At 52.6% G+C, this 20,717-nt stretch overlaps 1 protein-coding gene across 4 annotated transcripts in view; it reads right to left on the minus strand.

Annotated features, from left to right (window-relative positions):
• CPNE8 (copine 8) overlaps positions 1 to 20,717 on the minus strand; it is a 73,305-nt gene that overhangs the window by 7,607 nt on the left and 44,981 nt on the right. For 3 of the 4 annotated variants that reach the window (XR_009550723.1, XM_060194637.1, XM_060194636.1), the window contains exons 11-16: positions 19,085 to 19,160; positions 17,329 to 17,382; positions 14,187 to 14,248; positions 7,709 to 7,755; positions 4,607 to 4,788; positions 1,619 to 1,818 (exon numbers count right to left, since the gene is read on the minus strand). Coding sequence is in view for 3 of the 4 variants with exons in the window: in XM_060194637.1 (XP_060050620.1) it covers positions 1,619 to 1,818; positions 4,607 to 4,788; positions 7,709 to 7,755; positions 14,187 to 14,248; positions 17,329 to 17,382; positions 19,085 to 19,160 (621 nt within the window). In the remaining variant the exon portion in view is untranslated. The remainder of the gene's footprint in view (positions 1 to 1,618; positions 1,819 to 4,606; positions 4,789 to 7,708; positions 7,756 to 14,186; positions 14,249 to 17,328; positions 17,383 to 19,084; positions 19,161 to 20,717) is intronic. The other variant, XM_007531756.3, reaches the window with a different exon arrangement.

Consider the following 20,717-nt stretch of genomic DNA (forward strand, 5'->3'; position numbering starts at 1 on the left):
TGTGCAGCCTACAGGTTTGGGACACAGAAGGTGGCTGGGAGGCAGCTCACCTGGTAGAGAGCACACAGTATTTGGGGGGGGGGGCGGGCCTGAGCCCCAGCACCACGTGGGAGGACCTGCCTGCATGGGGGGGGAGCTTTGTAGGCAGTGGGTTGGTGCTGTGTGCTTTCGGGGTTTGATCCCTGGCTCTGAATATCAGAACAATGCCCTGAGTTTCTTTCTCTCATGGGTGAATAAACACTTCTAAAAATAAAAGTGGGGGCTGGGCAGTAGCACGGCAGGTTAGGCACACATGTTATGAAGTGCAAGGACCAGTGTAAGGATCCCTGTTCAAGCCTCTGACTCCCCACCTGCACGGGGGTCGCTTCACAGGCAGTGAAGCAGGTCTGTAGGTGTCTGTCTTTCTCTCCCCCTCTCTGTCTTCCCCTCCTCTCTCCATTTCTTTCTGTCCTATCCAACAAGGGCAACAGCGGTAAGAATGATAACAGTAACAAAAACAACAAGGGAACAAAATTGAAAAAAATGGCCTCCAGGAGCAATGGATTTGTAGTGCAGGCAAAGCCCCAGCAAAAACACTAGAGGCAAAACAAAAAAAAGTGGTGGCACTGCTCGTTGAGCGCACACACTATCATGAGTAGGACCCAAGCTTCAGCCCCTGCTCCCCATCTGCAGTGGGAAAGCTTCATGAGCAGTGGAACAGGGCTGCAGGTGTCTCTGTCTCTCCCCCTATTTCCCCCTCCTGTCTTGATTTCTGTCACTATCCTAAATAAATAAATAAATAAATAAACAAAGGGGGTCAGACAGTGGTGCACCTGATTAAGCACACACATCACAGAGCACAAGGACCCGGGTTCAGGCTACCGCTCCCCACCTGCAGGGGGGAGGTTTCATGAGTGGTGAAGCAGGGCTGCAGGTGTCTCTCTGTCTCTCTCCTTCTCTGTGTCACCCTCCTCTCTCAATTTCTCAATGGATTCATAGCACTGGCAGTGATCCCCAGGGACAACCCTGGTAGCAATAAAAAAATAAAGATAAAGGGCCAGGTGGTGGTGCATGTACAAGGACTGAAGTTCAAGCCCCTGGTCCCCACCTGCAAGGGGAAAGCTTCACAAGCAGTGAAGCAGGGCTGCAGGTGTCTCTATCTCTCTCCCTCTCTATCTCCTCCTCCCTCTCAATTTCTCTCTGTCCTAGCAAATAAAATTAAGTTTGAATTAAAAAATTAAAAAAAAACAGAATGGTAATACTTAAATAAAAATAAAATAATAAATGGGTAAAAGTAGCATGTGATCTGTCTGTGGGCTTCTGGCAGGATGAGAGGCATCACCCAGAAGGTGAGCCTGCTCTGAGCAGCACCCGTACCCTGTCAGTCAGCCCCCTCAAACCAGCAGGCCAGGCCTGAAGGGTACCTGTCTCATCTCCTGGGAGCCTCCTGGCCCCTGCCCACCCACCTGCTCCTGCTGGAGCTGCCCCCTTGCTGCTTGAGAAGCCTGGTCTGGGGAACGAGTGGTAGGGTCAGAGTCCAAGGGGCAGGGTGGCAGGATCCAGGTTTGGGAAGCAGGGTGGTAGGCCCTTGGTCCAGGGGGCGGGTCAGGTGGGGTGCCGGGAGGGGCAGGCCTCTCACCTGGCCACATGGTTGATGACGGGTGCGAAGTTGGTAGGGCCATAGAGCTGCACAGACTTGAGGCTCTGGTAGTAGGCCTCCATGACACCCTCGATGCCAGCGCAGTAGGGGTTCTGCGGGTTCCCATTCTGCGGGCACAGCACGCGGCGGTCAGCATGCTTGCAGGCAGCCAGCCCAGGGGACACACACTGCTGTGGGGCCTGTGTTTCAGAGCCGGGCCTCACACCAGCTGTGAGGGCTCTGAACCCCTGCCATTCGGAGAGCAGGAGACACAGCTGGCACAGAGCTTCCCCTGGTGCTGCAGCCCCTCTCGTGGTGCCAAGATTGGAATCTGGGCCTCGAGCATGTGCAGGCAAGCAAGCTGCCTGCCTTCTGAGTTATCTGCTCAGCACCCAGGTATATAGATTCCCCACTCTCTCTGCCAGAAGCCATTTCTCCGCTTGATAAGCTTTGAAACAATGGAAGCCCTCGAGACAAGTTCCGATTTCCCCCCGGGCAGGCCATTTCCCCTCAGGTAGACCATTTATCAGAAATCAAGTGACACAACACATAGTTGTGGTAACATACATGGTTTCAGCCATTGTATGTTGCAAGGAACATTCCACTTTGAAGATTGCTCCCCCTCCTCCTCCTCCAGCATTTCCCCCCCTTCCCCAAAGCCTTATAATGCCTGTGAACACAATAAAATTTTGCAGCTTGATCAGAATCCTGTCTTGCTGTTGTTCCTTCGTGTCTCTTGTCCCTGTCATTCCAGATCCTGAGGTTCCTAGCCCCTGTTCACCGCTCCGCTGGTTGGGGCATCTGGCGCCCGGACCTGGGGCGAAGAAGCCTTCTGGACCTAGGAACTCTGCTGGTCGGGGCATCTCTCCCTCTCTTTCTCCCAGAGTCTTGCTGAGCTCTGATGGCTGTGCTGGGGATTGAGCCTAAGACCTCAGAACCCCAGGCAGGAGAGTCTTTTTGCAAAAACACTGCGTTGTCTCCCCAGCCTCCTCCTCCTTCTCCTCATCGTTTTACCCAGGGCCCTGGTCAACTCTGACTGATGGTGGTGCTGAGGATTGAACCTGGGGGCCTGGAGCCTCAGGCAGGAGAGACCATTTGCAGAATCCCAGTGCAGTCTCCTCAGCCTGATACTTTCTTGTTGTTATGAGCTGGGCTCTCACACAGCAGGATGCCAGCATCAGCAGCCTCCCAGGCCAGTGCTTTCTCTCCATTTGGAGAGGAGGTGGGAGGCTCTGGGCTCAGTCCCAGCACCAAGGACAGACAGATAGATGGACAGGCAGGCAGTGTGAGGCTGAGTGCCACAGTTCCAGCCTGGAGGCTTCCGTCCAAGCCACCCCAGCCAACCACCAACCGATGGCAGTGATTTGTGGGATTCTGCCTGCCCTGTGTAGCCTCACGCTCAGCCCCATCCTCACCCAGGGCGGCTTCTGCTAGAACGTCCCCAATGGAGGGGCTACAACACAGTCACTATCCACAGTGTGCAGGTGGGGAAGCCCAGGAGGACTCACAGGAAGCAGATGGCCACTGGGCACCGCCCCTGCTGGTTTGTTCACCCAGCCATCACAGTGACCCTCCCTGTGATGAAGCCCAGGGCTGACGGACCCAGCTTGGGCAGACCTGTCCCATGAGGAAGCCCCTGCAACTCTGCTCAGGGAGGAGGGGGCGTCCCCTCAGGTGAGCTCCCAGCACTACATTCAGGGGGTGCTATTTCTCTGAAGCCATGTGTGCACTGGGGCTGGGGTGTGTAAGCCACTGCTCCCTCATCTCCCCCACCCCAGGGACACCCTGGGCTTCCCCTAGTCACCTCACCAGGGGAGTGAATGTGCAGGCTGTGGCTTCAGCCTCAGTGCTGGGCGGACTCCTCCTCATGCCTTAATGACAGAAACATCTTATTCCACAGAACTGCAAGCTTCTTTGTCAGAGGTGCTTTGCATGACATCAAAGTCACTTTAAATATTCCCAAGCTATTAAAAGGAAATGGTTCTATCTATGGCAAGGCTGTGCCAAGTTACAACAAGATGGTTGGAAAATCTAAAAATTCAGATAGCTTTGGGGTGTGAAGATGCTGAAACAAGCTGACGGCTGGGTCTGGAGAGCAGAGCATCAGCTGCTTCTGAAAGGAGGGGTATCCCCTGGTCACCACTGAGGGGGCTTCTGGACCTGTGTCCCTCCACCAGCTCCCCACCTTCATAAAGTGACAGGTGCCAGTTCAGAGTAGGATGTGCATGCAGGGCAGAGCTCACAGGCACACTGGCCCCACAGGCCTGTGTGTGTCTCTGTGTGTCTCTACCTGTGTGTCTGCATGTGTCTGTCTGTATGTGTGTCTCTGTGTCTGTCTCAGGGTCTGTGTTTCTGTGTCTCTACATCTGTGTCTCTGGGTCTGTCTCTCTATCACTGTGAGTGTGTCTCTCTGTGTATCTATGAGTGTGTTTCTCTCTGTGTCTGTGTGTGTCAGGGTCCTGCCCCCTCCCCTGACCGGGTCCTAATGTGTCCATGTCCTGGCATCTGTTCTCAGCAGCAGCAGTCCAAGGGCTCAAGGCTGCCATGGAGCTGGAGAGGAACCCCCCTCCTGCCACTGTCCATGGGGCTGGGAGGGGCGGGAGGGCCCCCACCTCTAGGAACTAGGAGGAGGTAGAGGACCCCCGTCTCTAGGGGCTGGGAGGGGCTGGAGGGTTCCCAGGTCACTGCTGTCACCTTGTCCTGCGGCTCTGCTCAGAGCAGAATCCTCACAGCCAGGAGCTGGTGTCTGCATGAGGTCTGGGTTTGGTCCCTGGCTCCACAGCCCAAGTGATGTGATGCCTAATCTCCCTGTCATTCAGTCAGTGACCAGTCAGTCAGTAGCCAGTCATCCTCTGAAGGCATGCACTCCAGTGGGGACCAGCTGCATGTGGGCTGAGCTGGGCAGGGCTTTGCCTGGCTGACACACCAGCAGCTCCCACATGTGTGAAGCTGACACACCAGCCCCCCCTCCCCAGCAGCCTCACTCACCAGCGCAAACTCATGGGAGACCCTGCCGTCGGGGGGCAGCCGGGCCCCGAAGCCAAGGGCGGGGAACATCTTGTCGCTATCGTAGTCCTGCACGATCTCGCCCACCGCACGCAGCGCCATGCCATAGGCGTTCAGCTGATAGGGGCTCATGTAGTGCAGTGAGGTGGGCTGTGCGGGGTTCCCTGTGGGCACACGGGTGGTGGGCAAGGCAGCCCTCCCCCTCCTAGCCCCGGGGACGCCCACCAGCGCCAGCCCTGGCACCCCAGGCAGCATCCCAGGGCCATGGGAGGACCAGGGCTGCTGCTTCCCTCCCGTCTCTGAAGTCCTGCCCTCAGGGGTGGCAGGTGCCTGTGCCAGGCTCAGGCAACCTGGAAATTAAACAGAGGCAGGTGAACTCGGGACAGTCTCGCCCACACTCAGGCCTCACAGCAAAGGCAGAAAGGGGTAACAGGGTGAAACCTACACTGGGTGGTGTTTGCAGCAAAGTAGAGGACTGTGGGAGGGGACGGCGGGGCTGGTGAGGGTGCTGGGCCAGGTGCAGGATGGCGGACAAGGGTTTACATGGGGTGACAGTGTTCTGCAGACACCTGTCATGGGGACATGAGGGGCTGTATACACATGCCAATGACTCATTGTAACCCACTGACCCTAAGAGTAGGTCTCCTCCCCCAACTCTTCATCTGCTCTATTCCAGCCTTTAGGTTCATGATTAGTCAACAATTTTTTTTGTCTTTATATCTTAACTCTTTTTTCAGCCACCAGGTTCCAGATGCTACTGTGATGCTAAATGGACTTCCTTGGGCAGATGACCCCACCATGTGTCCTGGAGCCCTGCTTCCCCAGAGCCCTGCCCCACTAGGGAAAGAGAGAGACAGGCTGGAAGTATGGATCCACCTGCCAACACCTATGTTCAGCAGGAGAATCAATTACAGAAGCCAGACCTTCCACCTTCTGTACCCCATAATGACCCTGGTTCCATGCTCCTAGAGGGATAAAGAATAGGAAATCCGGGGGTTGGGTGGTAGCACAGTGGGTTAAGTGCACGTGGCACAAAGCACAAGGACCGGCATAAGGATCCCGGTTTAAGCCCCTGGCTCCTCACCTGCAGGGGAGTCACTTCACAGGCGGTGAATCTGGTCTGTAGGTGTTTATCTTTCTCTCCTCCTCTCTGTCTTCCCCTCCTCTCTCCATTTCTCTCTGTCCTATCCAACAACGAACGACATCAACAATAACAATAATAACCACAAGGCTAAAAACAACAAGGACAACAAAAGGGGGGGAGAAATGGCCTTCAGGAGCAGTGGATTCATGGTGCAGGTACTGAGCCCCAGCAATAACCCTGGAGGCAAAAAAAAAAAAAAGAATAGGAAAACTATCAGGGGATGGGATGAGATACGGAGTTCTGGTGGTGGGAATTGTGTGGAGTTGTATCTCTCTTATCCTATGATTTTTGTCAGTGTTTCCTTTTTATAAATAAAAATTAAAAAAAAAAGAGTAGATCTCCTACTCTGCACATACTCAACAGAGTACTATGCAGCAATAAAAAGTGATGATTTTGGGTCCTTTGGGATAAAGGGGATGGAATTGGGGAAGATGATGCTCAGTGAAGCTAGTAAGGAGGTGAAGGATAACTACAGGATGGTTTCATTCATATGCAGAATAGAGACAACTGAGTGTACAAATGTGAAAAAAACAAAATGTCAACCTATTTCCAAGACTGTAGGAGAACTATAGTGGTTATCTATGGGGGGTGGGAATGAGGATGGGGACACAGACCTTTGGTGATGGAAAAAATATATACATAAAAAAGAATAGGTTTTCTTCAACATACTACTTCACTCCAGTGAGAATGTCATAAACGCGTCAGGAAACAAAATCTGCGACAAGGTCTAGCACCCTCCCCTTAGAAATACACAGCACAGGGGCTGGGCAGTAGCACAGTGGGTTAAGCTCAGATGGCGCCAAGCATAAGGACCTGCTTAAAAATCCCAGTTTGAGCCCCCAGCTCCCTACTTGCAGGGGGGTCACTTTACAGGCAGTAAAGCAGGTCTGCAGGTGTCTATCTTTCTCTCCTCCTTTCTCCATTTCTCTCTGTCCTATCCAACAACAACAGCAATGATAACAACAATGATAAACAACAACAGCAACAAAAGGGAAAAAATGGCCTCCAGGAGCAGTGGATTTGTAGTGCAGGCACCGAGCTCCAGCAATAACACTGGAGGCAAAAGAAAGAAATAGATGGCACATTTGAAGAGGTGTGAAACTCGACACATGAATATACATGACACTTCTGTGGTTTGATCCAAGTCTCACCACAGAAAGGATAAAATAAAAACATAGGAGACAAAAATGACAACATTTGACTGTGTGTATGTGAGTGTGAATGTGTGTGGGGAGGAGTGGTCCAGGCCCCTGCACACACTGACTTCACAGCTATAGGCCCCTCCTTCATTCAGACAGAACACAGGCCCCTGCACAGCACTGGACTTCCCCCAGGGCCAAGGCACACTCTATGTGGAGCAAGGGCTTGAACCCAGGGTGCACATATGCCTTGTCATGTGCCCTACCTGGTGAGCTATCTTTCTGGTCCTAATCCATTTTAAAGGGACTGATGCACACATTGTTATCTATCTTGTGGTTTGTTGTTGCTTGTTTGTTTTTTCTGTATTCCTGACCTATGAAATTTTGGGTGTGGGGGGAAAGTTCAGGTCCTGGAACTGGATGGCAGAAGAACTAGTGTTGTATGGAAAAATAAGAAATGTTATGCATGTACAAACTATTGTATTTACTGTCAACTGTAAAACATTAATCCCCCAGTAAAGAAATAAATTTAAGTGGTCCGGGAGGTGGCGCAGTGGATAAAGCATTGGATTCTTAACCATAAGGTCCTGAGTTCAATCCCCAGCAGCACATGTACCAGAGTGATGTCTGGTTCTTTCTCTCCTCCTATCTCTCTCAGGAATAAATAAATTCTTTTAAAAAATTAATGAATTAAAAAACTTTCTGCATCACACTACAAAAGTGTACGGAAGTGGAAGTAGATTTCTAATTCCATGAACACAAGTCCGAAGATCATTTGCATGAGGGCACTCTAATACTCACCATTTGATGCTGTGAAGTCGATCGCCACGGTGAAGTTGATCTGCGTTCTGGAACAGAAGGAAACGGGAGTCACTGGCACTGACATGACCTCCCAGGAGTCCTCAGGGATAACTCGTGTTATCACAGATGTCAGCTCAGAGCTCTCCTCCATGTTACAAGCTAAGATGCTGCAGAACAGCTTTGGAGCTGCCAGACTGTGGAGAGCGTGAACCAGGTGCTCACCGCAGACCCCAGCCTGCCGCCCCTGGTCACCCCTGCAGTCCCGAGACACAGCTCCATCCTCTCCAGAGTGAAGGCCTAGGGGTGTCAGGGGCACTACACGCTGGCACAGAAGCACTCAGAGCCAGTGCCCGGGACAGGCATGGGCACAGGCCCTGGAGCCTCGGCTTGTGGACTTGAGAGTCCCTGAGTGCTCTCCTTCCTCCTGACAGAGCAGACCCGGTGGGAAAGGCGTTGTTTCTGGGGACAGCCGTCTGCGCCTTTCCACCCCTTTCTCAACAGGGAGGCCCAGAGACACACCCCAGTGACAGCCCTATGACACACGGTGGTCACACCAGTGGGTGTCTATCTGGCAGGACCCTCGGCAGTGAGCGAGCCCTGTCCACTCAGCACTGCATGAAGGGCAGCCCCTGCACCCCCCACAGAGCCCTGGCGACTGTGCAGGTGTTGAGGCACATCTGCCACCATCTCCCACTCTCCCTGAGGAATGGACAACCTTTTGTACTGTGCTGCTAATTAAAACCACGGCAGGTTCTCCTTATAGCCGCACAGTGATTGTTTCCCAGAGTGAAAGTGGGTTTGTAGGCTAAGAGTGTGGGCTGTGTGGGCAGAGCACCAAAGACAGTCAGTGTCTGAAGAGGCAACAGGGAACTCGAGGAGGGTGGCTGGTCCCCGAGGCCCTGGGGGGGCAGTGAGTGCAGAGTCCCTACAACACTGCTCAGCTGAGGGACAGCAGAGCAGACAGGGCTGGGGCTCAGCTGTGGGTTCTCAGGACATGCCCTCCCGGTGTCCCCATGTCCCTACCACTGTTCCTCCAGTCCTCCCTGCAGCAAGGACTCTCACCACAGCCTGCTTCCCCTGTGAGACTTTACTCCTTTTTCTGAGTTGCTAGTGATCCCTGGTGTAGACGCCTCTTTCTTAGCAGCTGGGGGCCCTGGGGCTACCAGCACGCATACCACGCTCTTCATAGCACTGTTGGAGGCTAGGCCACAAGGAGCATGGGAGATAGACGTGGCTTTTCACTTCCTATGCAGAGAGAGCTTTTTCAATCAGCATGCCTGCTTTCTTTGGGTGAATGCCAAAGCCAGGGGTGGTTTGCCATATGCCAGGGTAGCTATACTTCTGATTCCTGGGAAGCCCTCATACTGTCTTCTATAGTGATTGTGCCAGCTCATATCCTCTTCAGGGACGTGACTTATTTCTACATGTGATGACTGCTGAGTGTAGGGGAATGGACTAGCCAAGGGGTGACGGTGTAGGCCAGGGTGGACAGTGATGGCCCAAGGTCAACTCCAACAGAATCCATCACGCCACATGTCTCTCCAAAAGACCCCTTGTGGATACTCTTCTTTCTATTTAGAAAATAAAACTTTATGGGGCCAGGTGGTGGCACATCTGGTTAAGTGCACATACTATGGTGTGCAAGTACCTGGGTTCAAGCCCCTGGTCCCCACCTGCAGGGGGAAAGCTTCACGAGTGGTGAAGCAGAGCTGCAGGCATCTCTCTATCTTTCTCCCTTTCTATCTCCCCCTCCCCTCTGAATTTCTTGCTGGTTCTATCCAATAATGAATAAAGAAAGAAAAGAAAGCTTGACTGCTTCAGGTCATAAATATATCTTATGCTCCAGAAACAGCATGGAGCTATTTAACCCCCTGAAAAGGCTAGAGATTAGAATTTTTCTTTCACAGACAATTTGCTTGAGAACGGAGCCCTGCTGTTTGGAAGAAGAGTGCCTGGGTACTGGCCCCAGGGGCCCACATCCTGGCAGACAGCTTGGGACACAGGTGCCCAAGGAGGGGAGGGCGGACAGCACAGGGCTTTATGGGCCCTGGCATCTTTATGAGAAGGTCTGCAAGGCTGGGAGTGGCAAGAACCCACATTCCCAAGGCTTGCAGTCAGAACTGGAAAGACGCCTCTTAGAAGGGACAGTGCAAGAGGACTGTGAAAACAATTCTGTTCCATCCAGAAATGTGCACATTCTTAACTCTGTATAGTATTAACTTGGTTCCAGGAGAACACAAGGAACATTTTAATAATTTTGTTTCAGTCCTTTTTTTTTTTTGACATGCTATGAGAATTATAAGTACATTTCAAAGAGGTCTTGGTCTTTGTGGGGGTCGGGCGGTAGCACAGAGGGTTAAGTGCACATGGCACCAAGTGCAAGGACCAGCATAAGGATTCCGGTTCAAGGCTCTGGCTCCCCACCTGCAGGAGAGTCACTTCACAAGTGGTGAAGCAGGTCTGCAGGTGTCTGTCTTTCTCTCCCCATCTCTGTCTTTCCTTCTCTCAGTTTCTCTCTGTCCTATTCAACAATGATGACATCAATAACAACAACAATAATAACAACAACAACAATAAAACAACAAGGGCAGCAAAAGGGGGAAAAAAAGGTCTTTGTGAGGGTTTAATCATGCTGGCTCTGCCCCTTCCCCATGAGGCCCTCCACAACCACCTGCTGTGAGGGCTGGGACCAGTGAACACAGGTGCTCCCTGAACCAAGTCAGAGGGCCTGAGCCAGCCAGGAGGACAGCCCAGAGCAGCTCCTTCTGCCCCCACGATTCCTCAGCCTTTCTTTGGTCAGTCAAGATCTAGTAGAAACAGCTCAACAAAAGGTTCTCGGAGAACTGGCACACAGCTAGCAACAGCAGCAACCAGCAACCACTCTTGGGGAAGCTGGTGAGGGCCACACAGCGGGGAGCCTCCAGAGAGGAGGGAAGAACTACTGGACACCCTGTGATCAGCTGTGAAAAGCTCCTGCTTGCTTATCACACAGATGTGAGGTGGGATTCCTGCAGAGGATAAAGTGCAGAGAGCTAGTGGGGCCCACAGAGAGTCTGGGCATGCACTTCTCTTTCACTTAGAGGCCCCCACCTGCTCCACCCACTTTCCTTTCCAAAAGTCCTCCTACAGTGATCACGGCACTTCCACCAACTGTCCTACTTTTTCTCAGGGCCACCTTCAAGTTCTTCCCCATTGGTATGGGGGAACCGGTGATGGCATGAGATATGCCTAGACTATTTGGTATTCCAGACCTCTTGTCCCTGTGCTGTTCCTAACCCATCCAAGTCACCAGCAGTGTGACCATGACAGCCACCACCAAGCTATCCAAGTCGGCACTGGAGCAATCCACAACTTGCAATGGCTGACACTCCAGTGTTCTGGTATTCTAAACTAAAAGTAAGCACTGGGATCATGAAAAACCAGCTCAAAACAGGACGTATCCTGACAGCTTCTGAAATAAGCTTTGGGGATGTGGTGGGGTGAACAGCCGGCTTTGGCAGGTGAGAATTCTACCACTGAACTACTAATGCAGCAGCCGGCTTTGGTCACTGTAGCGACCTTCCAGTGGGTCACTCCTCTGTGACCCCAGAGCTGCCTGGGGTCTCCTGGCTGGCTGGCCCCCAATGTCCATTCCACCACCCTTCTGCAGTGGGAGTCCGCTCGGAGGCTGCTCATGCGTCTGCTAAGGGTACCCTCAAAGCCTGGGCTGTGGACATGAGCCAGGACTGGGCCACGCAGAGGAGCAGGGCCAGAGAGGGGACAGAGCAAAAGGGCGTTTGCAGTCCAGGCTTCCTGAGTCCTGGCCGCCTCAACAGCAGGCCTTCTCAGAGGACAATCGCTCCCGAACGGGTCCACAGGTGAAAGCTAGCACCGACCTGGATCTGCTACTGATCCATCAAGTGATAGGATGTGAGCCTGAGTGACACCACTCCCTGAGGCCCTGTCTCTGCACGTCCAGGTGTCAGCAGCCTTCCGGCGGCACAAGAGATACACCTGCATACACTGAAATGAGGGTCCACCCCGTCCCCTACGGCCCTCACGTGTGACCCTGTGTGGCTCTTGCTTGCTGTAAGGGGAGCAGAGGCTGTGAGGCTCACAGGAAGGAGCTGAGGAAGGGCTGCCTTGGGGGAGGTCCTATACAGTATGGCTAATGAAGAACACTGTGCCCTGTGTTGTATCACCCTGGAAAACAATGTGGGGGTGGAAACAGGTGGTGGTGCAGCTGGTTCAGTGCGTGTTACCAAGTGCAAGGACCTGGGTTCAACCCCCACCCCCTACCTGCAGGGGCGAAGCTTCACAAGTGGTGAAGCAGGGCTGCAGGTGTCTCTCTGTCTCGCTCCCTCTCTATCTCTCCCCTTAATTTCTCTCTGTCCTATCCAATATAAAGTTAAAAAAAAAAAGTAAAAAAGGGCTGGGGAGACAGCACAGTTCTGCAAAAGACTTTCCTGCCTGAGGCTCTGAGTGCTCAGGCTCCAGTCCCAGCACCACCATCAGCCAGAGCTCAGCAGGGCTCTGGTCTTTACCTCTGTTTCTTTCTCTCTGTATTTGTCTCATTAATGAATAGATATCTTCAAAGAATAAAGAATCAGAGAGTGGGGCTTGGCAGATGCCTCCCCAATGCACACACCTCTGTGCTGCATGACTGGAAGAAACTGGGCTTCTGACCAGTCATCATTTCACATTTTAGGTGCATGATGTGAAACACAAATATAGATATCCATGTTAGGAGGCTGTGAGACATTCCTCCCTCTCCCCAAACCTCAAATGAAATCCAACTAAAGGTAATCTGCGGCCTCAGAAAAGCCTTAGGACACGGAATACTAAACATCACTGAGGTGCTCAGTGATGTTTGTGTTATAAAAGCCCGAGAATGCTGATGGATGGTCATAAGAGAAATGACATTCTATGCAGACCATAGTTCACATCCATTTAGATAACCTGATCATGTAGAAATGACGTTCATTCCAGTTAAATGTCCTGTGTCATGATATTTAGACCCTGTCTTCCAAGCCTTGTTTATAAATAAATTAAAGGAATAAAGAGAGAAGCAAAGACAGGAAGGAGGAAAAGCCTGAATGAGAGGAGGAATACCACACAGGAAAAGCCTGAATGAGAGGAGGAATACCACACAGGAGCATTGCCGCTCCATCAGGGAGCCCACTGTCCCCTGGTCCAGCCCCACAGCCTCAGCCCCAGGCAGATGCAGAGGCCAGCTACCCTGGGATACGGCACGGTGGCCGACAAGCTGGTCAGGGGAGCATGTCTTTGTGCTCCTGAAAGGCTGCTGAGACTCCAGTCCCAGCCCCACAGCACTGGTCAGTGTGGGGGAGCTGGAAGCCTCTCTGCCATGGTGGGGTAGTGGATTCTGCTGCCTCAGAGCCTCCACCCACAGTTCGGCCTTGATATCCACGCATGAGCCCAGCCTCCCGGGATCCCCCCACCCTCCTGCCACACTGCCTGTGGGGCTCAGCTACAGGCTTCCTCTGCCTCTACCTAGACAGGCCTCTGGGTCTCTATGCGGATGGGGAGCTACCAGGTGTCAGCAGGGCCTTGTTTGCTTTGTCTTCTTGGCTGAGAGCACCCAGGGGCAGCTCTGCTCTCCGGGGTTGCCTCGCTCCCTTGTGCCCTGTCCACTGGGTGGCTGGGCCTGGGTCAGCATGGGCGTGAGGTACTGAGTCACAGGCAGGAGGAGCTGGGAAGGGTCCTGTCTCAGGCCTGTCTGTCACAAAGCTGCAACCACCACCACCACCACCACTACCACCCATCACTCCTGCCTGCTGCAGATACAGGCTAACACCCAACAGGTGGGGCCGTGGGCACACCTGAGACTGAGGTGAATGAATCCCTGAGATGTGTGCGCTCAGGGAGGAAACGTGGGGGCACTGGCGTCCCATGACTGCAAGCGAGGCTCTGTCCCCACTCTGGAAGTCCGGAAAAGGTCCCCAACTGCCATAGATGTTCTCCCCTTCCTCCAGCCCAGGGAGCACAGAATCCTCATCCCTCCTCTGTCCCCTCTCCCCCCAGCACAGGGACCACAGACTCCTCAGCCCTCCTCTGTCCTCTCCCCCAGCCCAGGGAACACAGACTGCTCAGCCCTTCTCTGCACAGCTTTTGGGACAAGGTGATCTGGAGATGAAAGAAGGAGTTACAACAAACCCTCGAGGACCCTTCTGTTCAGGAGAAGACAATGCCAGCATCTGGAACATCCCCCATGCTAGGCCAGGCAAGAGCAGCCTGTACCGTGCACATCACAGAGCTGTATCTGCAAGGACGACTAACACTCAAGCTTTTTCTCTCAGACCAAGAAAGACATTCCTGCCCATAAGGTGGGCACCACTGGCCTCCAGGCATCTGTCTCTCTGCAGGCCTGGAGCAGGAGGGAATGTGTCTGTCAGCATCGCGGAGTTCCCAGGCCCGGGTTGTACTGGGACACTAGGAGTGAAACTCTCGCCCCAGGGGAGTGACTCCCAGGACTTACCCGCCCTTGATGTAGTCAAGGAATGAAACTTCTGTTTCCACCAAGAAAGAGAGTAAGGTTACCTGGGGAAGAAAAGAAAATAGGATAATTGCTTCCCAGGACTACCTGAACCCCAAATAATCTTTTTGCTCTTTGGGAGTAGCTCTTCCCAGGACTACCTGAACCCCAAATAATCTTTTTGCTCTGTGGGAGTAGCTCTTCCCAGGACTACCTGAACCCCAAATAATCTTTTTGCTCTTTGGGAGTAGCTCTTCTCTCAGTACTATGAGAAACACTGCTGACTGGTGGCCTTCTTCACAAAGATCTGCTAGAAAGGCCGTGCCCTGGGGCCGAGTGGTGGCGCACCTAGTTGAGTGCAAATGTTACAATGTGCAAGGGCCAGGGTTCGAGCCCCTGCTCCCCACCTGCAGGGAGAAAGCTTTGTGAGTGGTGAAGCAGTGCTACAGGTCTCTCTCTCTGTCTCTCTCCCTCTTATCTCCCCCTTCCCTCTCAATTTCTAGCTGTCTCTATCCAATGAATAAATATAATAAAAAATTTTTTTTTCGAGCCCCCAGCTCCCCACCTGCAGGGGAGTCGCTTCACAAGCAGTGAAGCAGGTCTGAAGGTGTCTATCTTTCTCTCTCCCTCTGTCTTCCCCTCCTCTCTTCATTTCCCTCTGTCCTACCCAATAACAACAACAACAATAAAAGAAGGGCAACAAAAGATAATAAATAAATATTTAAAAAAAAATTTTAAAGGAAGACCATGCCCACATCTCAGATGCTAGAGGGGGAGGCTTCTCTGGCCCCTTTGAGACCAGCTCCATCCTCCAAAGAAAGCCATGGAGATTATCGAGCAGGATAGCCTGTTTCTTCCCATTTTATATCAAAGGAAAGATGAAAGGACTTGGAAGATAGTTAAAGCTAAGACACTGAAACAGTGAGATGTGCTGTGTAAAGGGCCTACATGTCCTGCCAGGGCCTGGCTGAGGTCCTGGGGGTCTGCACGCCTTGCTGGGCTGACACCGTCCAAGGGCATGCAGAGAGTCAGCTGTACTGCTCTTGGGACAGCCACTGCAGGGACGTCTCAACGTGGGATGACCCTGCTCACCCTTGCAGGTGCTTTTATCCCTGTAGCCTCCTGTGCCCAGGGCACAATCACCTCCCACAGCACCTCAGCAGGGTCCAGGCCCGGGGAAGGGGGGCAGCCCCTCTCTCTGAGTGTCCTCACACCTGGCCACATGCCCCTCCTGGGAGTGAGGAGCTCCCCTAGCCTCAGCTGCCCTGCAGGACTGTCCACTGGGAGGTTGGGAGGCTGGCTATCCAGCTGCACACACCCTCCTGTGCACCCTGTCACGTGGCTCAAGTTCCAGGCTTCCTGATTCCAATCACAATGGTGTGTGTCACCGGTGAGAATGGCGACACAGCAGAGCAGGAAATGCCAGGTGCTGGAGGTAGTGGAGAAGAGGGAGCACTAACTGGGGCAGCCCCTGTGGAAGACTATATGGAGAGTCTCTAAATAAACATGGAAGTACCTATGACCCAGCAATACCACTCCTGGGCATTTATCCAAAGGACATGCCAACACTAATTAGAGGGGACGCCTGCAACCCGGTGTTCACAGCTGCATTATGCACAACAGCCAGAGGGTGGAAGCAGCCTAAATGCCCATCCACAGATGACTGGCTAGAGAAGTTATGGATATATATACAGTTCATGGAAAACTACTCTACAACAACAACAAAAAAATGAAGAATTTTGTGTCCTTTGGGACAACATGGATGGAACTGGAGGTGATTTTGCTTAGAGAAATAAGTAAAGAGGTTAAAGAAGGAGGAAGAGAATGACAACAAAACAAACTTTCTCTAAAACCTTGTTAGAATTATGGTGGTCAATGCTGAGGACACAGAATTGGGTGGTAGGTGTGGTGTGGAAACTCTACCCTGAAGTGTTACAACCCGTAACCCGGAACTAAGCCAGGAAGACCCTTCCCGTAACCCAGGGCTGGGAAACTTTCTTCTGCCAGGGGCCATCTGGATATTTAGAGCACCATTCATGGGCCATCCCCAATTATCAACTTGAAAGTTAGTACTTAGTGCTGCTGTGAAGAAAGCTTCTTCATGAGTGGTGAAGCAGGGCTGCAGGTGTCTCTCTGTCTCTCTCCCTATTTCCCCCTTCCCTCTTGATTTCTGTCTTTGTCCAATAAATAAGTAAACAAAGCATTTTAAAGCTTAAAAGAAAAAATGGGGTGGGTGGAGAATACAGGTCCAAGAAGGATGACAGAGGACCTAGTAGGGGTTGTATTGTTATAAGGAAAACTGAGAAATGCTATGCATGTACAAACCATTGTATTTACTGTTGAATGTAAAACATTAATTTCCCAATAAAGAAAATAAATAAATAAATAAATAAAGCTTAAAAGAAAAAGAAATAAAGAAAAAAGAAAACTCCTGGGTTTGTTGAATCCCGAATCCCCTATGGCAAACTTAGCAGACCCGGGAGTTTCAAAGGTCTGTCACACGAGACCCTGGGCCTGGCACTGTTCCCTGGCCTCAGCCATGGGTGGGCCTGGCGGGGCCCTTGTGGCTTCCTGCTCCTTCTCTCCTGGGTGGGCTACTGCTCTAGATGTAACGTGTAACCGTGTGCTATTCAGAAGCTCCGAGTTTACAGTGATTTAAGTGCAGGTATCGCAAAGCACAAGGACCGATGGAAGGATCCTGGTTTGAGCCCCTGGCTCCCTACCTGCAGGGGAGTCACTTCACAGATGGTGAAGCAGGTCTGCAGGTGTCTATCTTTCTCTCCCCCTCTGTCTTCCCCTCCTCTCTCCATTTCTCTCTGTCCTATCCAACAATGACAACATCAATAACAACAATAATAATTACAACAATAAAAAAACAAGAGCATCACCAGAGCATTCGCCTGCACCCTCACAGCCTAAGTTGCTACTTGAGCCGCCCTTATGCCAAACTTCCCAGCATCCACCTTGCTCCCTGTGGCCTGGGGGGTGGGGAACGAGGTGGGGAACTTGGCGGGTGCCTGCCCCTCCCAGCCCAGCCCCAGCTCTTGCTCTCTCCTGAGCAGCCCAGCCAAGCAGTGACCAGTGGTGACGTGACGACTCATTTAAGCCTACTAATCCTTAAGAAACAGCAGGAAATGTGACTTACGGTGCCTGAATTAGTGTACTTTTTCTTCTTTCCTTTCTTCTTTGGATTCACCACCTTAAAAAGTAGACAAAGCCATGTGTTAGATTTATGACTGAATTTCTGAAAACAATTCTAACTCAACCACTTCCCTTCACTTTTTAGATGCTGCACTGTGGGCACTTCTCCAAATGCCCTCAGTGAATGGAGACAGCTAGAGGCAGAGTGTGGGAACACATGCTCGGGGCCCAGGTTCAAGCCCCAGCACCACTTATGCTAGAGCTGAGAGCTGCTCTGGTCTCTCTCTCCCCACAGAAATATATATATGAATCTAGAAAACAAGAGCAAAAGTATCCAGTGATGGCTCACTGGTAGAGAGTACCACCAAGTTAGCCACACAGAGGGGACCGAAGTCCTGTGTTAGCAGGGTGCTCAGGGGTGAACCCAGCGCTTCCCAGAGCAAAGGGAGTGGGCACAGGAGTGAGGCCCCCACCCAGAGGTGCTGCACCCAGGGAAGCTGGCCTCCTGCCTTTGCTGGGGGAGCTTTCCCAGGTGGTAAACCTCCCCACAACACCTCCATAAGAGTCCAGAAGCCTATGCCTGTCCAAGACATGCTGACACAGGTGGGGGTGAGATGAGGGGGGTGCTAATACAGGTGGGGGGAGACAGCTGGGTGTGAGACAGGTGAGGGGAGCCAAGTGGGTGCTAGGCAGGTGGGGGAAACAGGTGGGGTGCTCCTCAGGCGTGCCTGCCAGCTGCTGGCCACCAATACCCTACAGTGCCCATCCATGTCCCCAGTCTGACCCAGGGGATAGCAGCCTGGTGGTGACCACCTTGTCTATGTAGGGGCATATCCTGGAAGACCCCGTGGGCCCAGTGGAAGGGGGGGTTCTGCCCTCTCTTCTCAGAGGTGGCTTGGCATCCACCTGAAGGAGATGTGGTCAGCAGGCTGGGTCTAAGGAGGCCCATCTGCCAGGTCCAGACACGCACAGGACAGCAACAGGGACACTGGGCAGGCTTTGCGCCTCTAGCAGCTGCTGACCTTTGGCTAAGGCCAAGCAGCCTCCTCCAAGGCTGACTCCTCCTTCTCTTGAGCTCCTCCTTCTCTCTTGCTCCCAGTTGCCTCAGCAGAGCAGCTCTGAGGCTCACTCCACCCCATACAGCTCAAGAGAGCAGCCTCCTCTTCAAGTAAGGGGCAGAAGGCCAGCATAAAGGCTGAAGCTTAAGGAAAAACACACTCTGACCCATACTGCAATCCTTCTCTAGCTCCCCCTCCCGTTTCAAGTTCTCTCTGTCCTGTCAAATAAAATAGTAACAATAACAATAGAAAAGAGGGGGGAGGAAAAAATGGCCACAGGAACAGTGGATTCAGAGTGCCAGCACCGAGTCCCAGCAATAACCCTTTGTCAATAAATAAATAAGAAGAGTTCCATAGCAAGAGAATTCAGTCTCTAAGTGCAAATTAAGAAGACCCTGCCACTCCAAGGGAAACTCAGTCTCAGAAACAAGTCAGTCGGCTCGACATGTCCAGGACCCCTGAGAAGTTGGTGCTCCCCCTGGCCCATAGCCACTCTCTGGGGAGCACCTACAGGGGGAGCACTTGCATGGGGAGCAACTGCATGGGGAGCACCTGCATGGGGAGCATCTACATGAGGAGCATCTGCATGGGGAGCATCTGCATGGGAAGCACCTGCATGGGGAACACCCCCATGGGAAGCACGTGCGTGTCTAGAGCGGGACCCATGCGCTGCGGGGCTGCAGCTGAGGCGAGCAGCCTCACCTCGTACACATTGAACTGCGACTGCCCTCTGGAGAGCTCCCGGTAGCTGGTGGTGAACTCCCCAATGAAGTCGTGGCTGAAATTCAAGGAAGACATACCATCAGCTCTCAGATCCTTGTAAGTCATAGCTCCAGACTTTGCAGAAACGGGTCATTTCATCATGAGAAACTGCCGTGCCCTTACTGTGCGCACAACTCAACTTGGGGCTGAGACGGACACATCTGTCACTGTTCCCAACCCCACATGACACTCGGGCTACATCCTGCTAGTATTCACACAGCCCTCAGTGCACCTCACTGGCACTGTTGCTCCATGCGGGGAGGAATGTGGGAGGATCTCCTCAGGGACAGAAGTGAGTGGAGGAAGAAGAACAGAAGGGCAAACACACAGCAGAACTTAGACTGGGTTTGGGGTATTTCACCAAAGTAAAGGACTCTGGGGGAGGGTTCAGGTCCTGGTGCTGATGGTAGAGGAGGACCTAGGCTGGTGGGGAGTGTTATGTGGAAAACTGAGAAATATTACACATGGATCAACAACTATACTGACTGTAAACCATTAATACCCCAATAAGAATAAAACACAATAATTATCAAACTACAAAAAAATTGAAAGAAAAAGGGGGGTGCCACTGGGAATGGTGGAGTCGTGCAGGCACTGATTCCCAGCAGCAACCCTGGTGGTAGAGGGAGAGGAGAGAGAGCGAGAGAGGGAGAGAGAGAGGATGAGAGAGAAGGGAGAGTGAGAAAGACTGTGTGAGAGAGAGGGTGAAAGAAGGGAGAGTAAGAAAGAGGGAGGGGGAGAGAGGGAGAGGAGGAGAGAGAAGGAGAAAGAGGGTGAGAGAGGAAGGAGAGAAAAAGAGGGAGGGGGAGAGAGGGAGAGAGGAGAAAGAGGGAGAGAGACAGAGAGAGGGGAGAAGAGAGGGCAAGAGGGAGACAGGGAGAGAAAGGGGAAGGGGGGAGGGAGAGAAAGGGGGCAAGAGAGGGAGGAAGAGAGGGAAAGAGGGGGAAAGAAGGAGGGAGGTAAACAGGAAGAGAGAGGAAGGGAGAGGGAGGGGCTTGGGGTATTTGTGCTGCATTTGGATGCCCAGCCTCTCTGCTTGCTGATGGCCAAGGCCCCCAAGCTCCCAGCTTCTGGTCTTGCTCCTCTCTGCAGGGCCAGTGTCCTCAAGCACAGGGGACCCTAAAAGGGAGTGGCTGCAACCAAGACAGGGGTCTGCAGTGAGGGACCAGTCTCCGCATGCTTTTTCATGCCATGCGGCAGAGCTGCACCCTCCTCATGAGGGAAGCACCCTGCTGACTTCTGGAACCACAGCCACTCCTGCCCAGCTTCTGTCCTTGCTGGGACTGTGAGCCTCCCAGCTGTGGAGGAGACAGAAGGTCCTAGAGGACCCTGCGCACAGGGGGCTCACTGGTGAGTGTGGACAGCTCCTCACTCCCACTAGGGGGAGGTAGCCAGGCCATACTGGTGCCTGGGCTCAAGGAAACACCCAAAGGTTGGGGGGGAGGGGAGATTCTCTGTGAGCTGCCTCTTGCAGGAATGTCTGTAGCTCCCTCCACACACTGTCCACCTCAGATGCTGCCCTGAAGCCTCAGCTGAGTGCTTCTTAGCCCCTTTTCCTAGTATCACCAACTCC

Source organism: Erinaceus europaeus, chromosome 7 (genome assembly GCF_950295315.1).
Source record: "Erinaceus europaeus chromosome 7, mEriEur2.1, whole genome shotgun sequence".
NCBI lineage: Eukaryota > Metazoa > Chordata > Mammalia > Eulipotyphla > Erinaceidae > Erinaceus > Erinaceus europaeus.